We start from the raw sequence: 27,764 nt of genomic DNA, 5'->3' as shown, positions 1-27,764 counted from the left end.
CTGCAGAGGTGTGCCTTTAACAAAGCAACTTTAAAATAACTTGAAGAACATGCAGAGGAGCGTGCAACACTGGTGATTTAGGATGCTGTCTGACATTTCGCTCTGACATCTCCTCCCAAGGAACCATCCATCACAGTGAAATACCAGCCAAAGGAGAAGGATGATAAAAGGTGGTACAGCCACACATACCTATGGCATGAGGTAGTGCTGCTGCCTGACACAGAGACTAACTGAGTTACAAGATCTAGACATTTCCACCAACCTTGTCCCCGCGCAAGAACAAACACAAGGTCAACTGAAAACAACCAAAGATGGCCCTGGCAGCAAAGTCACAAGCTAGAGATGGACCCCTGGTCAGCAAAGCAGCTCTGCAGCCTCCCGTGCCAGCATCCCCGGGGGTGGATGGCAGCAGTGTATCACCAGGGGGGACTGGGGGAGGCACAGTGGCCAAGAGCCAGTAACAAGATCCCTGTAGGGTGGGGATATGAGCATGGGCTCTACTGGGACTGACTGAGGCAGGCAGATTGATCTGTTCCCTCTCCGCTTTTTCCCAGTGGAAAATCAAACCCACAAATGCTGCCACTTTACCAACTGGCACTATTTCTCCAGAGATCCCATAATTTTACAGGTGAGCCAATTCAGCAGTTCTGCCATGGGAAAAGACTCCTGACAGCACATTGAAGGGAGTGGTGTGAATTATCCCTGCCAGAGCTGAGGGTAGGGACATATGATTAATAAAAACCAATTCCTCTGTTGAGCTGACCAAAGAGAAAACGTTCCTCATTAAAAGTTACTCCCCATTTTAGCGGTGTAACAACCAGTTCCCTGTATTGTCCTACAAATATTGCACATCCCTGTAAAATACCACTTAATCCCCAGATAACTTAATCCACATCACAGGTAGTGGAAGGAGGTGACGGATGCTGGGAGAGCAGCTATGGGCATTCTGCACAGACTTAGAAGAGAGAGCAGTAGGGCAACTGCCTCTGCACACACAACCTGCGTGCAAACATCAGACTGTCGCTTGGTTTTGTTGGGAGCTGTCTGTCCCCTTTCCCTCACTGGTTACCCAGAGGTTCTGTGCTTGACACAGAAAGACAACGTCCATGTACTCAACACCGCAACAGTGTAATAGAACTGGATGATCCGGACAAAGACACAGACAAGATGACCTCCCAAGATCTCTTCCAGGACTATATTCCCAGATTTTACCATAGCAAAACACTGCATGTCACCAGCACCACACCCACAACAACTGATCTAAAATATTTGAGAAAATATATTACTCCAGCGTTTACGTTCTTGTTACGTATAGTTTGAGATCTCTATTTACCTCATTCTCGGGAGGCTTGGTTTCCTTCACATCACTGCTTTCAGCAGCAGCATCTTCCTCTTGGTCTTTTTCAGCTTTCTTCGCCTTATTCTTATCGCTCTGTTTTTGCCTGGAGCCCTCAGACCCTTTGCTGTGCTTCTGTTCGGCCGCCTCCTCCCTGGCAGTGTCCTCACTGTAAGAATGCCTGCGTTCCCTTGACTTTGCCTCTTCCTTTCTCTTAGATCTGCCAGGTAAATCCTGCAGCTGCCTCTGAAACTTGTCAGATTTTGACTTAGAGGTTTTTCGGTAATAGTCATCTTCCCTGCTCTTGTAGCCAGATAAAGGATGAAGGGAGCCAGGGGAACCACTCCTTAAATATTTTTCTCTGTGCCCTCTGCCTCCTTCAATCCGTTCATCCAAATCAAACTTGTCCAGCTGTCGGGAATAATGTTTCCTCTCGTGTACCCACGTGTCAGTCCTGTCCCTCTTCTCATCCCCGTTCTCTCGCCATTCTCTGCTGTCTCTTTCCTCTTCCCGTCGAGAATACGGGGATTGATCCCACGACTCTCTCCCATTTCCCCAGTCGGTCCTGCCGGTCCCCATCGGGCTGTGGGGTGAACTGCAGGAAGTAAAGCTGGGAGTGTGGGATCGGGGCGACAGGGAGCGGCTTATGGGGCTGCGAGAGCGGGGCCTCTCCGTGCCATACCTGCTGCAGAGGGAAAAAACAGCTGTAACTGGATGACTCACAGTGGTCTATCAAGTTTTTTGTACACTGCAAACACATAGGGACTGCGAACTGAGACCCCAGGCCTTTCACAGACATGCCCTGCACAGCTGCAAACACAGTGAACGGGAGGAAAGGCATTTTCATATCCACAGAGCTTAACTAAATCCCCACAGATCTGTCAAGAATATATTCATTCATTCTTAAAAGCGTCTCATAGGGGTTTAGCTTTAAAAGCTTGTAATACATTAATACGTTTACAATGACCCTAATGTCTGTACCCTTAATACTCACTTATCTAGGGTATCGCCGAGAAAAAAGTGACAAAGGTCACCTGTTTAAAAAAGATGTTTTAGGACTCTGATTCCTCTCCATTTTTACTGGAAGGTCCAGAAGCCAGGCAGATCAGAAATATACCCAAATACATTGTAATGTGAACTGGCTCCTTCTCTCTAGGTCTCACAACACTCCCAGCCTTTTCTCTTTTCACTCAAGAGGGAGGAGAGGGGAATGGCTTCATTTGTGTGTTCTTCACATGCCAGACGTATTTTCTGAGTCATCATCATCAGTAGGAAAGAGTTCAGTTATTTTCATAACATGCAGTTTTAATCTGATCTCATTATATAGGCCCTGCACCTACTATTGAACCCACTTACATTTTTACAGGGATTTGAAGTGAAATTCAAATTAAGAAAGCAAATGAGATAGAGGGAAGCACACAGATAATGCTTTTTCTATCTGTAGGTTTACAGACTTATCCAGGTCCCAGTTCCAAACTATGGAGAAACTTTACCTGTCCACTTCACGCAGCAGGTCCCTCTCCCTCTGCGAGTGGATGTCCTGGATGATAGCAGCCACGTTCTTACCTGGTTTCTAAATAAGACAAAGACACTGTTTAGCATGCTGCAGTACTCTCCAAGCTAGCATAGGTGATTTGTCCTTCAAGAAACAATATCCCTGCATCATTTAATTCTACTACTACTGAGGAAATATTTGTTTTCAGTGTTGTGGTTACCGTCTTTTCTGCAGCTGGTATCTCAATAACACGACCAAAGCAGTAAAATGATGCAAATGGAAAATTTGCTCCATTACGTTGTAGCACTTTCTTCCCACACATGGCTGCTGTAACAGGTTTTGAAAACTACCTTGTGCTTCCCTGATACACATTCACTACAAAGTCTTTTCTAGAAATTGGATATAAGAGGAAACAAACCAGATAATTCTTCTAATATCTGAATTAAATACGTATAGAAGCCTGTCTTTGACCCTCTAGGAATGAACTGCCTTCTCTTCATCTCAGAGTTTAGCTCATTCTGGAGTACAGCTCTAAGAGACTATGTTTAGACACAAGAGCTTCAGAAAAGCTAAGTGCAAGAGAGGTGCGTACAGGAGTTACTTGAGGTTCAAGATCCTTTACAAAAGATGCGCTGCTCCAGGCTGGAGTGCAGGCAATTCGTCAAACACTTGGAGCATGCAGAGCTGAGCAACATAATCATGCAGGAACTCAGAGCAGTGTGTAGTGGTAAATAGCTCATGCATATTCCCCCTTCCATCTTGCACTTCTGTTTGTTTGTTTGTTTGTTTTTAACAATGAGAAAGGGCGTTTGGTTGTGCAAAGAAAAATAATTCCATGACCTGAAAAACTGCCACTGGAAAGGCTGACAATCTTCCTGAAGTCTAGGCAAACTCCCACACTCTCCTGGGTAATTCCTCTTCTGCCTCTATGTTAAGATGCGCAGTCTCAGCCACCTTATATCTGAACCCCTCACCATACCATGCTAAGAAACACTGCCCTGGTTTATGGACTTTTGGCAACTCCCTTTAGTCTCCTTAAACTATTACACATGTACAGGAGAGACAGAGGCTTTTCCAAAGGTCAAACCAAACCATCTGAGTTACTTGTTTTTCCTGAAGGCTCGTAAAAGGCCCCTTAAACTCTTGGCATGTTAGAGTTATTTTATAAAAAAAACTTTGTGCTGTGTTAGATAATACAGTTTGAAGCTTTTCAGCTCTGCATTGCCAGTTCCAGTCCAAATCTCCATGAAAAAAAATACTCTTAGCATTACACGTGGCGGTAAATAAGCTTCCATAAATACGCTCCCAAGAACCCTGATTTTTGGACATCACTCAGAAATGCCATCAGAAGTGGCACCCACTCTCCAGGAAGTCCAAAGACTATTGCTCTGTTCTGACTCTATGTAAAAAAAAAAAAAATCTTGCTTTTTAATTTAGGTCATTCACAAGAAAGAACGAAAAAGAAATCAGTGTGATGTGTAGCCCTGCCATCACTGCTTGTTATAGAGATTGTGCTCAAGCATACAAGCAGTGAATAGCATCGCTTCGGGCTTAATGCCTGACTAAAAGGGTAGGACCATCTTCATTTTGCTGACAGGTTGTACCTCACACATGGCTCTGTGTTTCAGACCTTTGTTAGACCAAGCAATGTGGGGAGCCTGCTCAGAAGGAAGCTCAGAAGGGATTTTTTAAATAATGGTATGAGAGGTCAAAAGAAAATGGGATCTTTTCCAAGAGCTAAAATTTAGAACTAGAGCAAGCAGCTAAGTATAAAGGATCATTAGCATACATTCATTAATTTATCTTCATTAATTTATTTTTCCATAATATTAAAGCATTAATTAGAAATCAGTAATCAGCAAAGATTTTTAGATGTATTCTCCAGGATTCTCACAGAAACTCAGGGAATCTGATCAGGAATGACTATCTTACCTTCAGCTGCAATTCCTTGTATCTTTTAGACATCCTAATAAGCAACTTGTCATCATTTATCATAGCAGGTTTTTCTTTGTAGTACTGCACCATGGCTTGTGCTGCTTCGCTGTAAGCCATTTCCAGAAAGGCCTAGCACAAATGGGGAGAGCTTTAAAATCTATCACATAAATACAAATACAAAGTATAAGAGAGAAAAGGCAGCCCAATAATTTTCATTTGGATTCTTCTCATGCAAAATGTCTCGACGATACAGAACTGGGTACCTTTCCAGCCCTGGAGCTGAAATAGTAACAGTCCGTTGCTCAGCCTCCTTTTAACTGCAAATAATGGTTTCAACCCAGCTAATAAAGCTGATAGGCAACTTTAGAAGCCGGTTTAGTTAAAAACTCAATGACTGGAATCTAATCTTTCTCGATATATGAAAACATCACCTTTCCCTCACTTCCTCACTGGTGCTTCTGCACCATGGTCAGCTGCTTAGAGGATGCAGAACTGCAGGGCTGCAGCACGCACTGCTCCCGAGATTGTCAGCTGTCTTGCAGAATTGCGAGGGATCCAGAGAAAAGCAGAACATCAGAGCATGAGCAGCCAGAACAAAGCCGAAGAAGAGTTTAAAAAACCTGAACGATGTTAACTAGCACTTTTATTTACATGAAAATTGCATTTGACGTGACTGCACTTTAACTGGTCGAGAATATACTCACAGCTGTGTAATGACTGCATTTTGAAACCCTACAATCTCAAACGTTGCCCACTGGCATGGATTCCACATCCATCTGTAGTGTCTGCTGCAGGTATGTGAGAGAAGATTTTCTAGTCTTCCCAGCCTACCACCACTGGTAGACTTCAGCTACTTAGGCAGACTTAAGCTACCTTAAGAAAGAGCCCTGCTACAATATGGGGCAGATTAAAAGGGAGTGAGTGAGGTGTCAGTGCCCCCTGTAAGGACACAGCCTTCCTTTAGCATGTGTGCACCAGATCACCCAGTGCAGCCACCAGCCTGTGACTGTCATCACACCACTGCGGGATCTGCCTCAGCTGTAACAGTTCGACAAACAGTGTAAGACAGCTAAACCAGGCGAGAGCAAAAGTCATTCTTCAATGCCCGTTCAGCTCAACGAGTACAGGTAAGAAAGCAATAAAACCCTCCCAACAGAACAAGAGAAGTCTGAAGGTAACCCTAACAAATGGCTGAGAGAAGAAGCCCAAGTCACTCACTATTTAAAAAATTATTATTAGTTTTAAAAGTACATTTTTACAACACTTCTTCATTGAGATTTCAGGGTTTTTTTTAACAAGAACTATGAGGCAGTGGTCATGTTTATGCCATCACCTCATTCCATGAACACCTTTTTTTTTTATATATACTTTAAGAGCAGGCTTCATATATTTAAGTTTCTATTACAAAAAAACCCCAGGTATTTTCCCCAAAGACTCTGTCTCTCTGTCTTCATCTCAATATGTCTTTATGCCAATAGACGTCAATACTGGTGACCCCAAACGCACAGTACCTGATTAGTGGATTTCATGAGGATATAGTTGGTGACCTTCCCAAACGGGAGGCCCAGGTTAATGACATCATTCTCCGTGCAGCTTCCCTCGGGGAGGTTGCAGATATGAACAACTCGACCCAGTGTAGATTTCCTCTGGGGAAACTGGGGAAAAAAACAACTCAAAACGATGTTTTAATCCTAGATAATCCATCCGCTAGATAAGACCTTACATTTTTGCAAAAAATGAAATGTTCTGTTCTGCGTACCTGTTATTAAGGACAAATATTCTTCTGTAAAACCTTGTATTTTAACATCCTGGTTTAGAAATACAAACGGGAAGGGAAATGTTTAACTGCAGTGCAGCTTGCAAGGGAGTCTCCATCCCTGGACTTTACAAAGTGCAGAGAGGATTTCTAGAAGCGATGCTGCCATGCAAACAGGACTAACAATACTGCTGCAAAAGCCAATTTGCCACCTCAAACCTGATGGACTCCAGGGTTTCAGCTCCCTGGATGTCACAGCAGAGGGCTGGGGGCTGCCACAGGCACAGGCCACCGCACTGTGCTCAGCACCAGCAAGAGTTTGGAGGCCCCTTGGTGTTTGGAGACGGAGGGTGCCCCTGCCATCAGGATGTCTCAGCCACTCCTGACGAGGTCCCTGCAGGGCCGGTACCCATCTGGAACACCAGCACGACCCCTGTGGCTCCTCTGCCAAGTCAGACAGCCTTCCTCACCCCAGCTGCATCTGTCTGTCCCACTGCAGGCTCTGTGCCTTCCCTGCACGTGCCATTGCTGAGTAAAAGGCCCTTAGCAGATAATTTGCAAGCAATACACAAAAAATTAGTATTTTCAAGTATTCCATAAATGCCCATTTATGTGGTGGTGGTGGTGGTGCCTGGAAATTGAAGCAGATGCTCACTGCAGTCCCTGCTGAGTTAATGGATGTTAGAAATCAGTTTAGGTGACTACAGAGGTGTTCAGGACAGCGGGGGCTGAACTTAAACCCTGTTTTTGCCCTGGTGGACCAGACTGGGCCGGGGGTAAAAGTGACCCCCATTTAACTTGTGAAAGAACACACAGCTGTACCTCAGGTTGGAAAACCTACTATTTTCCCCTCTCATTGCAACAACATGAAGTAGGAGGGACTTTTCCCCTGGGGGAATAGCGACCACTAGACACACAGAGAGGCTCCCAAACTGGGCTGGCACAGCCACACAGCGCCGGTGTGGTAATCGCTTCCCGAGGGTGGAAGTCTATTTTGGAGTGCTGGGGCAGTTCCCAAAGAGCCGCCCATCTCCCTGACGTGGAAAACAGGCTTTGCACTCCTTGTGCAAAGAGGCATTGGGATATACATGGAGAGGAACATAATTTACCCCAGCTAATGACACGTGAAACATTGCTCACACAGGATTAAGTCTTCCCAGACTACTTCCCTGTTATGACCTCTGCTGTTAGAATTTTACTGAAGAAGTAACTCTACCTTCAGTTAAAATTGTGCCATTCAAGGGAAGATGCAAATCACGTAATCTTGTGGGATCAAGTTCACCAGAGCCTTCACAAATGTTTGGCTTGTCAGCAAGTTCACAAGTTACAGAGCTAATGTTATCTTATTTACACCTTCATCCCATTACCTTCCTTCCAGGCTTCACTTAACCACTGGTGTATTTTTGCTGCAGCAAGACCCTGTATTATACAGTGGTCTGCTATTTAGCTTGCATCTGACAGAGCCTGCCCAGGTGCATAAGGTAGGTCAAAGAAGTGCCCAAGTCCAGAAGTAAGGTATTTTCTTTAGCAGAAAAATAACAAAGACCTGATCCTGAAAAAAATGGAGCAACTCTACTCCACTGGAACAGAAAAGGAAGTGATGGCTGCATGCATCTGGCAAGACAGCATGTAGCGTACAACAGAAGAATACAACTACAGCCAGTGGGGAAAAAGGAAACCTCCCCGACAGCAAATGCAGTCCCAGTGTAGGAACACCCCAGGTCACCTGGAACCTTCTGTTTGTTTTGTTAGAGCTGTTAAGAGATGGTATGTTAAGAGTCTCTGGGACTAGAAAGATTTCGCTGTTCCCTCTGCAGGCTCCAGAGCCCGTGTTCAGACACGCGCTCAGCAGTACATTAAATCAAGCCATGGTAAGATGTTACCACCTCCCCACAACTGGCAATAGCTTAAATTAAAATGCTACGCCATAAATCTGCTGTAATTCATGATTCAGAAGTGGTCACATACTCATACCAGAAGTCAATGGGCTGTACCCAGCAATAATCTTGTCAGCTGATTGAAGTTAAATTGGATCCATTCATTAAATAGGGCTGTAAATCACAGCCAGAAAAGGAATATACACCTTCCATATCCACAGTCTGGAAATCAGAGGAGCTGTTGTGTGTCAAGTGTTGAATGTAGTCTTCTATAAGACTCTTAAGTTAACTTTCTTTTCAACCAATGTCTACAGGGATTACCAATGCAGTTGGACAACTACTACAAAAATAATTTGATACACAGCAGTGAAATGCATTTCATACCGTTTGTCATATTATTTCACCAATCCAATTTGGTTATTTTTTATTACAGCTTTTTTTTTTTTTTAATTTTTTTGCTTCTTGCTTTTTAAGTTCATTATTCCCTTCTTGAGCTTCACATGGGTCTTTTCTAAAGATAATAAGAAACTGACAGTCCCATCTCTCCAGTGCTAACGTCTCTCCGTGCCTGAGTGAAGACTTGTAGCACGGTACTCGCCTTTTGAAGAGGGATAGAGTTATTTGCAGATGAGTAGCACAGAGTAAGCTCTTCCAGAAATCTGAACACTTTGTTTATGATTACATGCAGGGTCAAGTATAATCTCCCACTGCTCAGTTAAATGGCATCAGCTTAGCTGAAAGTGAATACTACCGTGCAAAGGTGTAATAAATTATAAGCCACCTGGGTTGTGGGTGAATGACAGCTGGCAAACTTAATCTTAACACCTCTAATATAGCTCCCTGTCCACCCAATGAACTTCTGAAGAAAAAGAGGATTTACAGTCCCCAGCAAAATCAAAATTACTGTTTCTTTTATCTCTCATAGTATCACAGGTCATTCAGACGGAGCACTTCTGCAAGCAGCTTAAATGATAAATAGTGACAGATTCTAAGGAGAAACGATACTGGCATTAGCAGTAATTTCATTTGTTGCGAGGCTGACAGACATGATGAAAAGGAAAATTCCTCCACACCCGCTGCTACTCCACCTCTGACCTTGGAGGCAGCCGTCATGAGCAGCTCTGCTCTTTGCTCCCCTGCACACACAGTGTCTGTGATGGGCAGAAGATAAAACCCCTTCAAATAACCTCTGTCACAGGAAAAAATTGGCTGGATTAAACAAATCTGGGTGATGTTTCTGTAAGCAAGGCCTGATGTGAACTGGAGTGGCAAAGGGACACAACTCAGCCTGGTTTTCCAGGGTGTTTGAGACCACACCAGGATAAATACACAAAAGCTATCAAGTGAAAACCTGAAACCCTGGATTATTGCTGTTATTCCATGAATGCCCTAACATGAGTCCTTGATGTCTCCAGCTTTAATCGTAGGTTTCCAATATATGTTGAGCTTCATTTTAACTTTAACAACTTTGTATTTCTATTATGTATATGATTTGCTTTATTTGTCTTTTTTCCTGTTTTTTTTTTGTTTTAGTTTTTTTTTTCCCCTCAAAATCTTTCTGCTTTATTAGTGTAAGAACCACTTTTAATGTTATCCTTTTTTTCTGGCATTTTTTGATTATTGGGCTAGGAATTCAAGTGCACTTTAGAGCAATGTAACTGGGGGCCTGTGTTGAATGCGGGGGGGAGCTAATAAACACGAACCATGGAAGGCTGTACAGCAAAGCAAACTTGCTGAAAGATTACAAGTGGCAGCAAATGATATAAACAGTACACTAAAATAACCTACAAAAAAGTTAGTCCAGTATAATGAATTGATCTGGGCCCCCCCACATGAGTAATGGTTAGCGAAGCTGCAGCCACTGTCTTTGCCACTATTGCTACCCGGGAAAAGGACTCCAGCATGGGAGAGGCAGAGAGCAATGGCTACAAATAACTGGAGAGATGGCAGGCTGCTTGCTGGGAGCAATACTCAGAGTAAGGCAAAACTAATCCAAATGTTCATTCCAAGCCGAAGTTGACCTTCGTGGGTCGAAAAGACTCAGAAAATGGGGGGAAAATGTCAGTGAGACACACAAAACCATTTACCCGCCTCCTCAGATCTCTAACAAACAAACAACTTTTAGCATTGGGAAAAAAAAAACCCTGCAATCAAGTTCTGATTTGGCCAAAATCAAAAGCATAAAAGAGCTGCAGGGAAGTTGAAATAACAGGCTGAATATCCAGATTATTATCTAAAAGGAAGCCTTCAGGGTTTTCATTCCAGTAAGCAGAAGTGGCTTCTACAAGAATGTCGACACGGAGATCAATTTGCTTAGGTACTCACTCTTACCCCTGATGGAGGAGAAGAAAATGTAGAACCTGGCTGGCCAAAGGATCTTGCTGATGCAGTGATAAAAGATGAGCCGACGTTTGGTGGGAAATCTAAATAATGAATTACACACATTTCATGAAAATCTTGACTCATATTAATTGTATCAGTATGCTCAGTAAGCTATGCCCCATTTACATAATAATTAATTTCATAGTCTCTACACAAATTATACACTATTTTGTTGTACTGTGAAAATAAGTCATTGTTTGAAAGAAAAATAAATTCGTACTTTGAAAGGCACAGTAACGGCTTTTAGCCCTTCTGTGCACAACTTCTAAAAAGTTTTCCTTGGAAACTTGTATCACATTTCATTTAAAATGTCCGCTTTTCCCCAGAGACTGACTTCCCTTTCAATTAAAAAAAAAGTGTTTTTAACTATTGCACATACAACCATTCACCTTCGATACTAGATGGATTGAAAACTGCTGCATTATTTGGTGATAAATGCAATGTTCCATCTGCTGTGCTTAACACACACCGGATACCAGTGCTGGAAAAAGAAAGAAAAGAACTTTAGGACCATGCATAATATGTCATAAATATTAAAGCTTAATTATTATACAGTGAATTCCCGGTGTAAAGCCACTGAAGTAAGGGATGCTCTGTTAGAAATTCAGTTGGAGAAGTGTCTCTAAAATAATACTTACTTATCTGAAAAAGCCATACATTTTTGGATGTGAAGACTTCCCTTAATGTGCTGATCCCAGTCCTACGTTGAAACAAAGAGATGATGAGCATAGGAAAAATCCTGAGACAAATTTACAAGAGATTGCCTCTCCATTGAGTTTATCTTATTCTAAAAACAATACTGAGATGCCGAAGATCAAATCGTGTGATGCTGGAGCCAAGTGCACCTTCATCCAAAGCATTTACTGATTCATCACTTGCAGGTTAAATTATCAGTTACTTTACCAAAGGAGAGCTTCTCTGTATTAGTTTTCAAATCCAGTATATTTCTATTAATTTAGTTACTTTACTCTAGCTGAAGAGCTCATGCTGCAAGGCACTGAGCACCCTCAACTCCTGCAACTTCCATAAAGAAGGTGCTCAGCACACAGGACAGCCAGGACAGCGCTTATTCATTTCAATAGATTACCAAAATTTGTCCAAGTACATTTAGCCATTTACACTTCTATGATCCAAATGAGGCAGTGTATTAAACACCAGCAAACAGATCTACCAAAACTCACCATAATGACATTTTCCCTCCATTTAAAATGTTTAATGAAAAATAAGAAATGCCCAGAGTGCCTTAGATGGGGGCTACTTCAGACCAGCCCTGTAGTTCCAGTATCCACAGCAGACCCTACTGCTCAAAGAGTAAAAGGGAAACAAAAGAGCAAATATATTCAAATATCCCAAAGTCCCTGGCTGCGTAAGTACCAGGTACCATTTAATTTGCTGGCCATCTTCCCTCCTATATAAGTGCTGTTGTAATGTTTTTGTCAGGGTGAAAACACATGCCTTTGTGGTTTAGGTGCTGGTCCTGTGATGTGATGGAAAAGGCTGTGAGGACGTGTTGAGCAGGGCTCATCAGGAGGCCAGAACAACCCCAGCCAGAGCCCATGAATGGCTGTGGGGCTCAGAGGGCCACGTAAATGGCCTTCTCCAGACCTGACCTATATAACGTGACTTAGCACACAGGCTCTCTGCGCAACTGGGAAGCTGCTTCTCCAGGGTGAGGTTGAATTTGGAGCTCCCTTGGCAGTATGAACAGAGAAGTGGGAGTGTGGTCTGCACCACACGTGCCGGGCAGCTTCTTGCTTCCAGGCCAACGTCGCAGGAGACCCTACGTCCTAAATTTTCCCTAGAGCTCCTAGGAGGAGGAAGAGATCCCAACAGAAGAATTATTAAAATAATTTTATCAAAATGCTCTCTTTTGTTTAAGCAAGCTGCTTCCACAAGGCTGTTCGTGGAAAGCCTTTGGGATCAGAAATGCGAAGAGAAAGGGAGAGGCAGATGAAACCGCAGATGTGTGGTTACACCACCGGCTCGAGGAGCCAGAGATCAGCTTCAAGCTCCTGCTCCCCTCGCTTTGGGCCCAGGAGATGAGCCGCGACCCCAGCCCGGACCTCGCGTTTCTCACACCGCTTATCCCTGCTTCTCACAGTGAGATGCCAAACAAAACCAGGTCCTGAAACCCCAGGAATTGCCACGACACAGATGTACAGCGCCCTAAGCAAAACTACGGCCCTTTTGCCTCTGCTTCTCCTGGGCCACCTCCTTGGCGACGGGGTGGCAAGAGCCGGCAGCCAGGTCAACCACCAGGCATCCCATTCACGGGTCCCAACCGTGCCCAGGAGGCGCCTTAAAACCACTCACCTTCAGATCGAAGATCTTCTTGTCGCACAGGGCGCAGACGTGGGGGAAGTGGAGGGGGGCCACGCCGCGGAGGTCGCCCAGCTGGTGGGGCGGCAGGGAGCGGGCGGGCAGGTCGGGGGCGCCGCCGCCGCTGCTCCGCTCCTCCTTCTGCCTCATGCGAGGGCTGCCGAAGCTCTGCTTGCTGTGGTTGAGGCGGCCGAAGGCAGGGGGGGCGGCCGCGCTGAACTTTGTGTCAGGTGTCGGCTCTTCGGGGTTGTAGAGCTCGTTTCTTATTTCATACTGCTGCTGACTCGCTGACGGCCACAGGCTGTCGCCGGGCACAAGGTCAGGCTTGTTTTGGCTGGGGAAATTAGGGATATTTTCCCAACTGTTGCTTGTACCGCTGCCATGCAGGACGGGGCCGGGATCTCCTTTCGGATGGGAGCCGGCGTTCGGGTCGCCGGGGAAGGCCCGCGCCGCCCCGTGCTGGGCCGCCACCGCCGCCCCATAGGCCTCCTTGGGGAAGGTGGCCACCGTCGCCTCGTGCTGCAGCTGGCCGGGAGCCCCAAAGTGACCCTCAAAGCGTGGCCCCGCCGCTGAGGAGGCAGCGTGGGCCCCGCCAGCGAGGAAGCCGTGCTGGCCAGGCTGGTCGCCCTCCGAGGCATACGCCTGAGGGGCGGCGTTGGCGGCGTTTTGCTTGTTGTACTCGTAGAAGCCCCCCGCAGCGGTGGCAGAGGTGGAGGTGCCCGCCTTGTTGAGACCCACCACCACAGGCTGCTGGCCGGAGGTGGGAGCCATGACGCCTCCAAAGGGACTCATGACGATGGCGTTGGGGGCCTGGGCCTGGACGGGCCCCAGGCTGCCCCCCGGTGCAGCTAGTGCTGGGCTCTGGGCGGGAAAGGCAATGCCGCCGGAGGGGAACCTCGTGCCGGCAATTCCGGGCCCCTGTGGTGGCCCTGCGGCATGGCCCTGCGGGGTGTTCATCACGGTGGGGTGCCTCAGCTGGTTGAAGAGCGGCTGGGACATGGCCACTTTGGAGAGCACCTGGTTGAGGACGGTGGCGGCGGCCGGGTTGTTGGTGACGGCGGTCTGAGCCAACTTCAGCCTGTGGAGGGTGAGCTGCGCCTGGAGCTGCGCCAGCTGCAGGCTGGCCGGCGAGGGGAGCAGGGGGCTCGGGGCGCCGACGGAGAATGGACTCTTCTCCAGGAGCTTGGCAGCGCTGCAAAGGATGAGGATCTGGGTTAGCCGAATTCGCCCGAAGCCTACCAGCACTAAAGCCTGGCATAGGATACACCGCCACTTCTGGAGATTCAGCTCATCTAAACTCGGGGAAAGCAAGGTGGTGGTTGAGAAGGCAGACATAACCCGTTATCTTCTCTTCTACATCCGCTGCCGCATCCCTTTCAATCAGAAAGCTGCCAAGGAGACAACCATGCCAGACATCTCTCTTTCAAACCCCCATTGCATTCCTCACCCACCCTCTGGACCAGGCCTTCAGCTCTTTTTAAGTACCCATAGGACTCATGCCTCTAATGCAGACCAGGAACAGAGGCAACACAAGCTCTCCCACGCTGTCCCCAAATCTACATTTTTTCTCCTCTGCAGTTGGTGCAACCTCTGGCCTCCCTGCTGAGACATCGCTGCTCCTGACCATTACTCCCTTCTCCACAGAGGAGGGAGATGTGAAAGAAAGTACATCAAGTGGGACTGTAAAGCCAGCCCTGTTGGTACTTCACACCCAGCACACCTGGCTGCATAAAGCAAGATTAAATACATCACATGTATTTATTTTAGCTGTTTACAGTTCTCATTTAATTAATCGGCATGACAGCCTGTTCTGTAAAAGTTATATAGTTTCCCTGTTGTGCAGATGCAAATACAGAGGAGGAAAAAAATCAAATGATTTGCCAGAAGCTGGAGCAACTATGAACAAACTGTCCTGAAGAATTTTCCCCGTTCAGCTGGAACATAAGGCAAAATTTCTGCGGTGCCAGCTGGTGAAAATCATGATCTTTATACTTTCTACAAATTAAAGGTGCATTGAGTGTTCTCCTTCAAGTCTCGTACATGGGATGAATAGATGATGACTAAATTGCCCGCTCAAATTCCAGAGCTGGGAAAATAGGAGGTGATACTTTCAGGCATATGGTGGTGGTGCCTGGTTTTGGGAAGCACCTCTGGGACATCTCACCAGTTCACAGCATCGCCATCAACCCTTCCTCCCCTCACCCCATCAAACCCTGCAAACATAAAACAGGAATAAAGCAAATCAGAACAGGTAATGTATAGAAAAGCTAAAAGCAAAAGAAGTGTTATAATGGAAAGTATTAGGCAGCGCTAGCTTCCCCGCAGCTGCTCCCACCCCGCTCTCACTGCCTGCCCTGCACCCTTCCAGGATGCCTCCTGCATCATCTGTGGCAGAGCCAGCCTGGCCCATGGGTACGTACACCCTCCCATATGTCACGCTGCCTACGCTTGGCAGCAGCCATTTTCATGCCCCTACCAGAAAAATGCTAGCCATCACTTTTTCCACCACCAGGGGCCTCGGCTCACAGACGGCACAACTACTCAGCGCCTTACAAATGGCTGTTCATTCTGAAAATGAGAGCAGAGAGCACTCGAATAACAGGGATGCGGTCCAAAGCTCAATTAATTTATATTGTAAAAATGTATTGAGTTTCAATTTAGGCCTTTCAAAGCAGCAGGAGCTATGCATCAACCACCACGCAACCCTCACTGTTAATAATTGGCCAATTTGCTAAACTGCATGGATGAAGTTGTAGTTAATGATAAATGTCTTGTCAGCATGCTACATTTGAAAACCACAAATTAGCAAAACATCTGCTTAAATCCAAAGTATGACTAAGAGAAAATGAATGGGTTTCATATTTAACGTTTTAACTTCCACTAGCAACTGCAAGGCACATCTGTCTCCCAAAATACGAAACGCCGTTGGGATAAGTGCATCATTATGTAGTGACGAGACTCCCTGCCAGCACAGGCTGACACCAGCGCGCTGGAGAGCTGGGGTGCCTTTTGTTTTCCCGCGTGGTTTCCATCGCTTACTCTCTTGACTTGCACTTATAGCGCGGTTTGCAGTTACGGATGAGAGCCAGGGTGCAAGCAGAGCCGAAACAACACGGAGGCTCTCAGAAACCTCAGCCCATGAGAGGCTGAGGACCCACAAAACCTTCTGAGGAGCCCCGTGGAATGCGAGGGGCTCAGCCAGCAGAGGATCCCACACTGGCACACACGCTGTCACCACACGGCACGACCCTGTGCCCAGGCTGTACTGTACCACCAGCATCTGGAGCCTCCTGGCTTGTGATGCGCTGCGTGGGACCCGCCACACTCCTGACCATTGTTTCATTTTACAGCTGGTTATACCTTTTGTACGCTAAATAAACTGTAAAACTCTTTTTAAAAGTTTTATAGAGCATGCAAATAAGAATTGCCTGGTGGCCTTAAAATAAAAAGAAAAGCCAGAAGCCAGCATATGATGTTTTCAGGCTCAGGAGCTGCAGATGACTCCTGTTCCCAGCAATCTAATCCCACCATGCTGCAAGCCTACGCAGCAGCAGCATGCGCATCCCAACAGCTGCAGCCGCTTCCCAGCTCTGGTGGCTACCTGCTGGACATGGGCATGGGCTCCTCTCTCCAGTGAAACCATCTCACTCGACACCGTCACAAGCCCTGGAGCCCCCTCAGCTTCCTTTGACCAACTTTGGAGCACTGTCTCTAAGAAACGCACCCCCCCCAGCACATAAGCAGTGCCGTGCCAGAGCACCCCTGGGCTGGGCTCCCCAGCTTTGCAATCAGTTCTGGGCTCTCCTGCTGGGCATGGAGAAGGCAAGGGCAGGGATGCCCTGCATGGCTGCCTCTGGCCAGCTCAGGCCAACAGCTTTTGTCCCTTCTGTGGAGCAGGGCAGCCCTCTGCTCCCTGTGCCTACCAGCTTCCTCCACGGAGTGCAGGACAGCAGCAGGGAAAACTGGGGAGCTGCAGGGAGCTGCCTTACCTGCAGAAAAACAAATGCCATAAGGAGAAGCCGCAGGCTCCAAGCCACACGCGGAGGGACAGAATTAGCGAGGAGGGTCGCTCCCATGCACCAATAGGTCTGGGAATAGCCACAGCTTCGAAATCCAGCTGTCTGTTATGAATTTCCAGATTTCAGGGTGTTTCGGGTTGCATGCTTTATCCTCCCACAGCAGAAACAGAATATGTTATCATCTAATCAAGGCAAAGAAGGAAGGTCATGTTCATGGGTCAGTGGGAAAAGCAGATACGCAGATGGGAGGTCGAGAGAAGAGATGTGTATAAAAGCACCTTTTAGAGTGACACCCAAATTTGAGGATTTCTGTTCTATCTTGAAATACAGGACGTAAGAGACACACAGGACTGGCACGCACAGCTTTGAAAATTTCTTTTCCTCTTCCTTTTCTACAATCATAATATTTATGTACTTGATAACATAATTTTGCAAATATTCCTGCTACAGATTTACTAAACTATCGGAAACTGCAAACACAAAGTGAAGATAGCGCTCGGTGAAGGCATTTTGTGGGGGCGGCTCACCACTGGTACACACACACACACACACATCCCTCCCACCCCAGCTCGTCCTCAGGTTACCAAAGCGCAGCCCCCGCCTGCTCGTGGGGGGTCTCTGCCGCAAGATGACTCAAAGCAGCTGAATGAAGCTCTCATTCTCCATTGAGCGCCCAGGGAATTAGCCTGCGTCAGCCAAACTTAGCTCTATCCCGCGCAAAACATTCCCCATTAGAAGGTCAGCGATGTAAAAAGTAAACAGGAGTTGTCCTCTTCGTTTATTTATTTAACGTTAGTTGTACAGCCAGGCTACACCAGCACTCTCTTTGCACAACTAGGAAAGCCAGAAATGGTCGTTCTTTAGTAAAATAATGGCAGGCGATAATGGCAAACTGCCATACAGTTTCCATGAAGAAATCCATAAACCAGGCAAGTTTTTCTCACAGCTCTGGGAGATAAGGGTTGAAGATGTGCATTGACTATTGCAATACTCACAATGAGGTTGCAAACACTGGCAAGGCAACGTTGCTATAAATCAATTCAGCCCATCTGCCACCCCTGTAATCCTTATTACGCTTTCAACATCCAAGAACAGCGAGGAGCACAACAGTGTCGGAGTATCTAGATGGCTGGATTATTTGAGTAATCCTGTCTGCAAGAGTGATGAAAAGGCTGAACACAAAACACGTCTATTAGATCAGACCGACAACCTGCAGCTTGATTTTCAACTGACAAAATTAAGGATTTTAAACTGCTGCCCAGCACCTTTCAAAATTAAGAAACAATAAAAAAAAAATCTGAACTAATAAAGTTATGATCTTAGCTGCAACTATTTATTTAGGAAGTATTTATACTCACAAATATTTGAAATGCTGCATGGGGTGTGAATTTGAATACTAAAAAAAAAAAGTCTAATTCATAGCAGTGCAGAATTTGTTTTCTTGCATTTTCCATAAATCTTGCACACCACCTAAGATTTTTCTATTCCCTCACCTGACACATTTGCCTTTACATATAATTACATCTACCTGTCAAAATCTTTGAAAGATATATTTTTAATATATTTTGTTTCAAAATGTGCTGGTTTTTTCCAAACTGTCTGTATTAGTGTAGCGATTTTGGAATTAAAATGGCCAAGGATATTAAGACACCCAAGTATCCTAGACGTGTGACTACTCTGCATTAGCACAGTATTAGACTGAGACCGTATTTGCAATAACATACTGTCTTTTCATCCATTAAAGCTGTTTCTGAATCAATTTTTCTAACAGTTAGCAAACTTTAAATTTTTAATTCAGGACTCTCAAATACATCAAAGAAAACCATTTCCTAATTATCCAAGCACAAAATCAATTATATTCTATTATGCAGAAGTGTAAACATCCTTTCCCTGTAATGTATGATTTATTCAAAACACATGGGGCTGCCTTCTCTAAATTCATCCAAAACAATTGCCGCTGTACTAAAAGAGCAAATAAAACACCCCCAAACTTAGAAATAAATAAATCAATTTTTATATAGATGAAGTTGGTAAGAAATTAGGGGTAAACCTAGTATTCGAATTAAAATGCACCATTTGACAGTACTTCAGCGAGATTACATGTTTGTATGCGAGGACAAAATCCGGCCTCTTGAATTCAAGGGAACTGCAAAGCCATGTTTCACACAGTGGCAGAAGTGAAGACACAGTTCAGCAATCTCAACAACATATATTAAGAATTCTAATAATTCATTACTATAACTATTTTATGTTATGCTATTTGGCCGATCGCATTAAGAATACAGGGGTTACGTTCATTTTTGCTTGTTGAATAAACCCAGCGCTTACGTCAATAGAGACTGGTGCACTGGTTAAAAAATGGAGACGGGAACTTTTTCCTATACTCTAGACCTCATCTGGCCAGTACTAAATGACTGTTTTCTTTCTCTTCAGCTCCACAAGAAGTATTTTCTTTGGGTTTTAGTGAAATTACTTTCCGGGACAGTAAAGCTTGGAGAGTCTGCTGAAAGGTTGAAAACCCCTTCCACCTTTATAATTTAAGTTTTGAAATCATCTGCCACTGAACTTTTTTTGCTGAGTTCTGGTTAGAATTGATAAAAAAAGAGATCAGGTTTCACAGTAAGTTCAGCTAATGATGGGGAGCACTAAAAACCTTAAGCTACTTTAATACGTTTATAAGCTGCAAGTAAAACCCTTCTTATCCCAAATTACGATTTCTAAAGCCCTCCATTATACTATCAAGGGAGTAAAATAAAACATCAGCCAATGTATACATGTGCTTTGCCAAGTCGGTTTTGCATCTGCTTGGCAATGGTAAACTATTATCTGGACAATCATCCAACCTAGCAGTTAGCTGGAAAATGAAATGTAAAATGCTGTCACAGAGCTGCTCAACTCCAGGTTTACAAAGCTGATAGGAGTTAAGTGCCTGCCTCCTGCTGAGAGTCCTTTTTACTCATTTGAAACTTTCAGCGAAAATGTTCTCTGCCTTTGTCTCTATGCAGAGAAATCAGGCAATTTCCACCGGGGAAGGGACAAGATAAAGGGGCGATCACAGTGGCTGGATCTTGGATAACGGCTGCGATCGCAGAAATAGAATTGGAAGTGATTTTAGGAGGATGGTTAGACCAGCTCCTGAGCTGGGATCAAGCTGAACCCAAACACTCTTGACATATTTATTTAATCTGTTCTTAGGAACCTTCTTTGGTGGAGATTTCATGACCTCCAGGGACAATTAATTGCTCAACTCCCCTTAGTCTTATAAAGCTACTCTTAAGCCTGTGGTGGCACTCTGCTGACAGCCTAAACCAGGCTGTGCACACCAAAAAGGGCTTCTCTTACCTTCATGAGATGCTATCAAATCTTCTCTACAACCATCCCAGCTCCTTTCTATGCACATTTTGTGTGCTGTATTTGTTCATAATGCCCAGTACAACTGCTGTTCTTCTTAACAGCAGAGCCCTGTGGTCCCCGGTTACGCCCAGCCCCTTTCCTGAAGAGCTATTGCCCAGAGAGGTTGGTTGGGAGGGATCTCTGGAGCTCAGCTGCTCTGACTTCCCACGCAGGACACGCTAGCTCAGTCCTTTCTCCTTTTGACTCTCCAATGGATTCATCAAATCGCCACTTCATATTGTCCTCATCAATATTGCATCCAGGCAATGTCAGATCCGGTTTGTCAGGATTACTCTGGATTCCCGTGCGGCCTCCAGAGCACTTGCAAATCCTCTCCTCTTGGCACTACCTGCTGATTTAGTGGATGCTTTGTTCACCCAAGTCATCAATGAAAGTGTCAAATAGATTAAAGACTGTTCCCAAGAAGGGAACGGCAAAGCACCTTTCCATTTTCTCTCCAAAGACCAGTAGTTCAAGGACATTTTATCCACCTCGCAGCTCTGCTTTGTGTGCTGAAGAGACCACGCTCTTTCCTCCCAGACAGTCACTTCTGCTAAAAAAACCCCAACTGTCCTATTTGCATTTGCAAGAATAAAAGGGTGGATCATCTCTAGTGAGACTGATTTCTTATTAACAACTCTCGCTCTATAGTTCTGGGAGAGTTGTTCTGGATTGGTGTTTAAGATCAACTACCTGTTCTCCTTTCTTTACATTTTCTTTCAACATTTGTTATTTGATTTGGCTGCTTTCAAATGCAGAATCCAGCGCCGTAGACAACAATCCGCACTTCCAGTGCGAGAACAACAAAACCAGGTACCACCAAGTCTGCACTGGCCATCACACTTCCTCCCCCTGTGAGTCAGGACACGTTTTACCCCGGAAATATGTTTCTTATATTGCATGGAATTCCAGATTGTATACTGGGCTTATTTCTGCTTTTCCTGATGCAACGCATCTCTCCGTATTTAATTAGACAAAGTTCAACTCCCTTCAAGCAAGGGACGTATTCTAGAGCAGGCACCACCTAAAACCAAGGTTATAGGCAACAATTTTCAGAAGTTGGGAAGATTATCCTTTTTTCCCTGTGACATTTAAATGTTGTTTGGTTTTGATGATGTGCCGCAGTGTGTCAAGGATGTCTCTGAGGATTGGTGTGCACATGAACACTGCTCTACATTTTAAATTTAGGCAGCCGTATAAATTCCTTTAGCTATACTGCAACGATCTATCTGCAAGCGCTTCTCAAGGAAACACAATTCTTTACTGAAGTTGAAGAAATGTATTTTTAAAACTGCATTTTAAATGTATGCTAAAAACCATCAGAAATAGCTACAGCACCAGATCAGTGCCCTCCGTAACATGTTGCAAAATCAAAAGTAGAAGAGGAATCGTGTGAGTTTTACGGAGCTCTCAGGGCATGTCGCAATGGTCTGGCAGTGCCACGCTGCCCGCGCCCGCCTGCCCAGCACCCTCCCTGCCCAGCTCCTATCATCTAGGCTTCAAATACCCTTTCTGGTGCAAAGTCCGCAGGCCAGGTCATCCCTGCCAACCCGTATCCCAGCAGGGCTCCTCTAAGAAGGGGTATTGGGGGTCCCCAATAACCTCACCGCCCCGACGGCCGTGGACCCCGTGCAGATGACGGTGCCGCCGTGCCCTGAGCCCCCTCCTGCTCCTGGCGGCGAAGAGCACAACCCCGGAGCACAGGAAGACTTTTGGGAGGGCAAGAACAGGGGGAAAGGTGGTGTGGCCGGTAATATAAATCCATAGGGTGAGCAAAGAGGCCGGGATGGGGACCATCCTGGGCAGAGGGAGATGACCCCAGCGGGAATGGGGCGAGCGGCTCCGGCAAACATACCCCGTTTCGGGGACCGTGTCTGCCGCTCACGGCTCGGTGCTCGCAGCGCTGCTCCCCAGCCTCCCCTCGAAAATAAAAGAAATCTGGGGAGAAACGATCTGGAAAGATTATTATAACTTATGGAAAATGCAGCCCTTAAAAGAGGAAAAAAACAAAAAACAACAAACAAGTCAGAAATCCTTCAAAAGCTTTTTACACGAGCGCACAGACAAACGCCCCACTGAAAAATAATCCCACTGAAAGGCATATAGTACTTACTAGAAAAGACATTACAGTAATATCTCCTTGCACCTTCTGCTAATGCGTTTTCCGCACGGTATTGTTAATCACTACAAAAATAATAAGTTTGAGTGTATCAGTGTCTCGCCCTGCCGGAGGCACAGCCGTTTTCATTTGTGTGTTGGAAGTAAGAAGCATAATGTGGTAGGCAGATAATTCCTCATTTGAATAAACCATTTCTATTTCACAGTAATATAAGACAATATAAAAGCCCTTTTACAAAGGTAATATCTTCAGTTTGTAGACAGGGAAATGGCATATAACTGCGGAAAGGGTAAAGTACTAAGAAGGATTTTTATTTCTAAGTAGCTTCATTTGTGCTCAAAGAAAGGATTGCCATTTGTGGAAAAAACCAAAAATATTAAAATCAACTTTTTTATTCATTCATTTTTAAATATTAGTCCTGACAATATATTTTAAAAGTTTAATCAAAAGGCCTATCAGTAAATTAAGTCTCTAGGAGAACACTGGTCAGCATTCATAATGGTAGTGGCACAGGCTACAGAAATCACGCCCAAGCCTGAGCTCTCCTGTTTGTATCCTAGGTCAGCCGAAACGTGACAGTTTGCGACTAAAAGTCACCCAGGAGCATCACAATCATTTCGTAATTAATGTATTATCACCAGCTCCTCTAAAAGCTGTTTAAATCTATGTGTTACCGACCTCCATAGCACAAGAGTGCACGAGGAGAAACGCTGGAATAGCTCCTATCTAAAGTGGCCTATATGATTTGCTTTCTCTTTACCCCTAATATTTAAAAGTAGGCAATTTAAAGTAATAAATAAATAAATAAATAAAAACCAAAAAAACAAAGCTTAGCTTATTTTTTAATCAGATTTCTGATTAGAAAACCAGAACCTCTGCGGATTTCCGAAGATAAATTACATAACTATATAGCTAGGCCTATTTTTCAATTTTCCTTTTATGTATATTTTAAAAGCACATAAATGTTATAAATTCCTATTGTTTACATACCGGCACGCATTACTGGTATACATAAATTATACACGAAGCTTATGAAGCCCAGATCTAATTCAGCTGTTATGAAGCGTGCTGCAAAGCCTTTCCTGATTTCACTGTAGCAAGAGCAATGATCCTGTATCCCTTTTCAGTTACATTTAATTGAAACATAAAACATCAAAGAAGATTGCTCTCTTTTCATGATCTCTTTGAAATCAGCCTTTAATACTAGGCCATAATATTCATGCTGTTACATGGAAGTAATACGCAGGATATTTTGGCCTAGAAGCTTTCATTCTCTATTTTGCAACGAATGTTGCTCTCTTCTTCCTTAAATGCATCCCAATTTCTATGCTAAAGAATTTTTAATGTGAATCTTGAAAAGATATTTAGGAGGTTTTGTTTATTTTTCTTAAGTTAAAGAGCAACAGTTGGTATGAATCAGACCTGAGTGTGTTCCTTCTGGCAGAAAAGTGTCTCTGCCAGACCTGCTGGAACTCCTTGGCTTTGAGAAGTTTAATTTATTGTCTTGAATAATAAACTGCCATTCAATCAACCTTGTGAAACAAAACATAAAACAGGCCGGTGCTTAAATCTTGAACAGGAACCAAAAGAGTTTTCCACAAAGGAAACAAAATTGGGAGAGGCACTTTTTATTAAATAACATCAATTATTTTATTCTCCCTTTTTGTCTGCCTTCAGTATTAATTAGGAGTAACTGACAGTTAATATGCTCCAAGCTCTGCACGGTAAAATTGATTAGTATACTAAGACGGAAAATAAGATGCAGTTTTTGATGAAAAATATCAGGTTTCAGAGCACTGCATGTGGCAGCTGTGAGGAAGGGAAAAGTGTGAAGATACTAACCCGTCCGCGACACTCGGCTGGGCATTTGCCCAGTCCCGCTGACAAAACCCTCAGTGCAGAGGGTCGGCCACCACTTTTTGGTTACACAGTGCATTATTTCCCCTTAATTTTTGCTTGCTGGTTTTGTCCATTCTTCCTTATAACGCACATGCTCCCTCGGTAGCTGTAGGTCCATACGACTAAGTAGCTTATACGACTAAGGAAAAACAGGTTGTAATTCTTTACACTGGCCTGTGTAGATATTACACCTTGTGTATCTGTTGTCTTTTTTAATCTCAAATTTCTGGAACCCTGATTCAGTTTTCTGTGTGAAAAGATGTCTAAAAAAGTTGTAACGGCTTTTTTTTTTTAAAATATAAAATTATTTTCTTTAAAATCACCTTATTTCTTTCCCAGACTTTATTTCTTAAAATCAAAAGCTGTCTTGAAGTATAAAGTATCGGTTATTAAAAAAAACACACCCAAACAAAAGAACCCAAACCAAACCAAAATGAATAGTGTTGCTCTTTTTCTTTTTATTCCAAGGAACTCTATTCATAGCCTAATGAAAGCGTTTCCAAATTCAACCGGCTTTGAAATATTTTGGTCTTTTGACTTCTTTCACGTTTTGCAAATAATTCTGTGCCCACTGGTTGTAAATGACATTAATATAATTCTGCTTTGTGTCTACTCACACAAACTATGAGGCTTATTACAGGGTGGTTAACCATGGCAAATCAATAGGATACAATTTGGTATGGAATGTCATTTAAAGTATAAAAGCCCTGGTATTACAAAAAAAAGCTAAGTACCGTAAGGAGCTAAAGCACAAACCAGATCGTGTCGTTAATTTGAAATCCCAGTTAGCTGTTACCGCCAGCGCTGCGCACGCCTGCCCTTCTCCCCTTCGCTACGGAAAGAGCTGAACTTTAAAAGTAAATTCTAAAATCGCCCGGATACTCCGCTTGGCAGATTAGCGTCCCCTCCTTGCTGGAGACGGGGGTTTCGGCGCGGCGGTGGGAGAACGCGGGTGACATGACGCGATCCTACCTTCTCGCAACATATAGGGCTGCCGGGAGCAGCGAGCGGGTGCGGAGGAAGCGCGGCCAGGAGCCGATGTCAGCGTTGCGCACATCCCTCCCCGTAACATCCCACTGACATTCTACCTGCTCTCTCTGCGCCCCAACTATTTACGAGCTTCCTTCCAGAATGTCACAACTTCAGGAATGGGGAAAAAAAAAAAAAAAAAAAAAAAAAAACCAAACCAAAAAAAACCCCACAACAACCACCCCACCAACGACCCACCCCACCCCAAATGGAGGACTGGAAGGCGGATCACGTGGCCGCTGGGAGCCGGTCTTGTTGCATTACACGCAGCAAGTGCGGATGGCAAACAATATCGGTTGATGTTTATGCCATATGTTCTCGGTCTCTTCACGTATCAAGCACCGAAATCGTGTTTCTGCACAGTGTAACGCCACGAGAGCCGAGCGGGGAGAGAGGGTGGCAGCCTAATTAGGCGAACTGTGGGAACAACGCGGCACGCTAACGAAGACTGAGAGGGACTGACTTTTACAAAGCGAGCCCTTACCCGGCCAAAGTTTTAACAATTTCTTAAAACGCGCACTTAAATACATCATGTTTTAACCCCTGAGCGATTTGTCCGTGTTCAGACTGGCTGCCTCCCGAGGACAGTTGAGGTTTTGAGGAAAGACACTGTTGTTATTCGGGCTTAAGTCAGCTATCTGCCTGCTCAGAAACGGTCAACAGAAAGGAAATTCATCACCCAGCAGCGCTAACCCACTGCCCCAAATGGCGTGCGGACGCTGAGCTGTGCCACAGGCTCTGCTGGGGCTCTGAAGAGATGGCGAGAGGCAACGTAAAACCTGCACATCCTTCATGGGGTATTTGACGAGTGACCTCACCAGGTCTCTCCTCGCTCCCGATCCATCCTTGTTAAATCAAAGCTTTTCAAGTTTTGCACCTTCCTAAACCAAAGTATGTTATAGTTTACATCTGGATGTCAAAATTACTGATCTTTCCCATATGTCGCGTTACTCAAAAATTAACATAGACACAAAAAAATGCTGGTTTCCTGTCCCTGCTTCTAACATACCACAGTGTATATGTCAATAAGAAATAAATAAGCTGTTCTGCTGTATGTAAAGATCAAAATAAGCTGAGTATTCTTATTTTTGCCTAGGGTACATTAGCCCTTCAGCCCATCAGACCACTCTCCTTACAGGTGTTTAGCTCACCACTCTACTAACCTCCTGGGACACAGGAGCTTGTTAAGCTTTCTTTTTGCAATTAGCAGCATTAGTCCGGAAGCCTTTTCCAGTAGTAGTGGCATTCTATACGTGACGTGATCCTTCTATGGAAGACGCTGTTTCCAAAATTACTTTGCGCTAAGGCAAACCACAAACTACATCAGCCTGTGAACATGTACCTCTTACCTTTAAAAATATAAATTGTGGTCGTGCAATACTTCACACTTGCTCAAAGTGGAGCCTGGAGGGGTCTCCATCCACATTTTCTAATTTTCTTTCTTGCCTCTTTCTTTCTCCCCGTGCCACCTCAGGGCGCTCTCCCCACCTCTCCAAAGGAGAAAACGACTGTTCAAGTTTCTGGATTTCCTCCAAATAAAAAAAAGCCCTATCTTTTAAGAGATGGCAAAGACTGTGACTGAAAGGAGAAAGGCGCCTAACAGGTGGCCCAAGGGTGTTCCTTCACACATGCAACTCCCATCAGGAAACAGCGGAAAATTCTGGTGAAGGAGAAGGAATTCGTAAAACCTACGGGGCTTTTCTACAGCTTGTCCCATCTCCCCCCGGCGCAGACGCCCTCACGGTCTCCTCTGCATCTGCATCACATTAAACAGGATGAAGAAACACAAACCAACTTTCACTTGAATCTGAACTCTCCATTTCATGTCACCCTCAGGACGGTCACGTGAAACACATATGGCGAGTTCAGCCTGGGAACGGCGTTGAGACCTTTCCGGCCAGGAGCAGAGCTAATCCCCACCACTGCCCGCATATGGCTCGTGACTGAGGGCTGCAGGTTCCTCCCTGCCTGCAGCTGCCGGCCCAATCGGTGGCACGGGCAGGGATGGCCAACTGGACTGTGTCAGCAGATGGACTTGCATTTTTTCCACCCAGTCGGAGCAGGCCAATGAGGAGGGAAAGCGAGGCGAGCGACACGGGCGGTTTGATTTCAGAAAGCGCTCTCTAGCACACAGGCTGCACGCTCGCTCATCTCTCCAGAGAGGGAAAAGATTCACTCTCTCAGCTCTACGGTTTTCCCTAACCT

The 27,764-nt window shown here is 45.0% G+C and overlaps 1 protein-coding gene across 1 annotated transcript in view; it reads right to left on the bottom strand.

The window, feature by feature from the left end:
• Positions 1-27,764, bottom strand: part of RBM20 (RNA binding motif protein 20) — an 81,643-nt gene that overhangs the window by 12,025 nt on the left and 41,854 nt on the right. The window contains exons 2-9 of the mRNA XM_074159085.1: positions 13,095-14,292; positions 11,420-11,481; positions 11,171-11,262; positions 10,731-10,822; positions 6,278-6,421; positions 4,764-4,895; positions 2,830-2,909; positions 1,334-2,018 (exon numbers count right to left, since the gene is read on the bottom strand). Coding sequence (XP_074015186.1) covers positions 1,334-2,018; positions 2,830-2,909; positions 4,764-4,895; positions 6,278-6,421; positions 10,731-10,822; positions 11,171-11,262; positions 11,420-11,481; positions 13,095-14,292 — 2,485 coding nt within the window. The remainder of the gene's footprint in view (positions 1-1,333; positions 2,019-2,829; positions 2,910-4,763; positions 4,896-6,277; positions 6,422-10,730; positions 10,823-11,170; positions 11,263-11,419; positions 11,482-13,094; positions 14,293-27,764) is intronic.

The sequence above is a fragment of the Numenius arquata genome, chromosome 15 (assembly GCF_964106895.1).
Source record: "Numenius arquata chromosome 15, bNumArq3.hap1.1, whole genome shotgun sequence".
In the NCBI taxonomy this organism is placed as follows: Eukaryota; Metazoa; Chordata; class Aves; order Charadriiformes; family Scolopacidae; genus Numenius; species Numenius arquata.
Note: the sequence above shows the minus strand (reverse complement) of the source record. Positions and strands in the feature narration are given on the sequence as shown.